Source organism: Eurypyga helias, unplaced genomic scaffold, assembly GCF_000690775.1.
Source record: "Eurypyga helias isolate BGI_N326 unplaced genomic scaffold, ASM69077v1 scaffold29447, whole genome shotgun sequence".
NCBI classification, from domain to species: Eukaryota; Metazoa; Chordata; class Aves; order Eurypygiformes; family Eurypygidae; genus Eurypyga; species Eurypyga helias.
The window spans coordinates 2,927-3,575 of NW_010264121.1; the positions used below are offsets into that span (position 1 = coordinate 2,927).

A 649-nucleotide genomic window follows, 5' to 3' on the forward strand; every position below is an offset into this window, starting at 1 on the left:
CACCCGGAGGCCCCCAGCCCCAGTGTCGCCATCGAGTCGAGGAAGCAGGCTGCCAGGGGGAGGAGAGCGGTGAGCGGTGCACCCCCCGGATCCCCTGGGATGGTGGGTCCCTATCCCAGGGGACGGCAGGTCCCTCTCCCAGGGGTGAGCCGATGGCAGCAAGCAGCTGCCCCTCAGGGACAGGACCCAGGGCCACCCAGCGCCTCTCGCCCCGTGCACGGAAAGGCTGGAGCGCTGACACCCCTCCACAGGTTTAGGGACCCCCCTGGTCATGGATGCAGAGGCTTTGGGGCTGTGCCCCACCGCATGCACGGCGCTCACTCACCGGCAAGCCTGCCGAGACCGCCGTTGCCGAGACCGGCATCCTCCTCGATTTCCTCCAGCTCTTCCATGTCCAGCCCGAGCTACAGAGAAGGAGAAGGCGGTGGGCCGGAGGGTCTGCCCCATCACGCCGCGGCGGGGGCCAGCTCCGGTGTTTACGTCACCACACACGCCAAGGGACATGTGTGACCGTGACCTTGCCCTGGACAAGCTCCTGTGGGTTGGGTGCACCCAGGGTGCTGCTCTCATGGTCCCAGATATTTTGGGCAGGTCTCCCAGGGGATCGTTCTCCCCCTCCACACCCCAGCCCCACGGCTGCAGCCCCGCA

At 67.8% G+C, this 649-nt stretch overlaps 1 protein-coding gene across 1 annotated transcript in view; it reads right to left on the reverse strand.

The window, feature by feature from the left end:
• LOC104513076 (glycogen phosphorylase, liver form-like) overlaps nucleotides 1-649 on the reverse strand; it is a gene marked incomplete at both ends in the record, with an annotated part of 3,738 nt that overhangs the window by 1,994 nt on the left and 1,095 nt on the right. The window contains 2 exons of the mRNA XM_010156304.1: nucleotides 1-49; nucleotides 326-404. The exon at nucleotides 1-49 is cut by the window's left edge and continues 55 nt beyond it. Of these exons, the coding sequence (XP_010154606.1) occupies nucleotides 1-49; nucleotides 326-404 (128 nt within the window). The remainder of the gene's footprint in view (nucleotides 50-325; nucleotides 405-649) is intronic.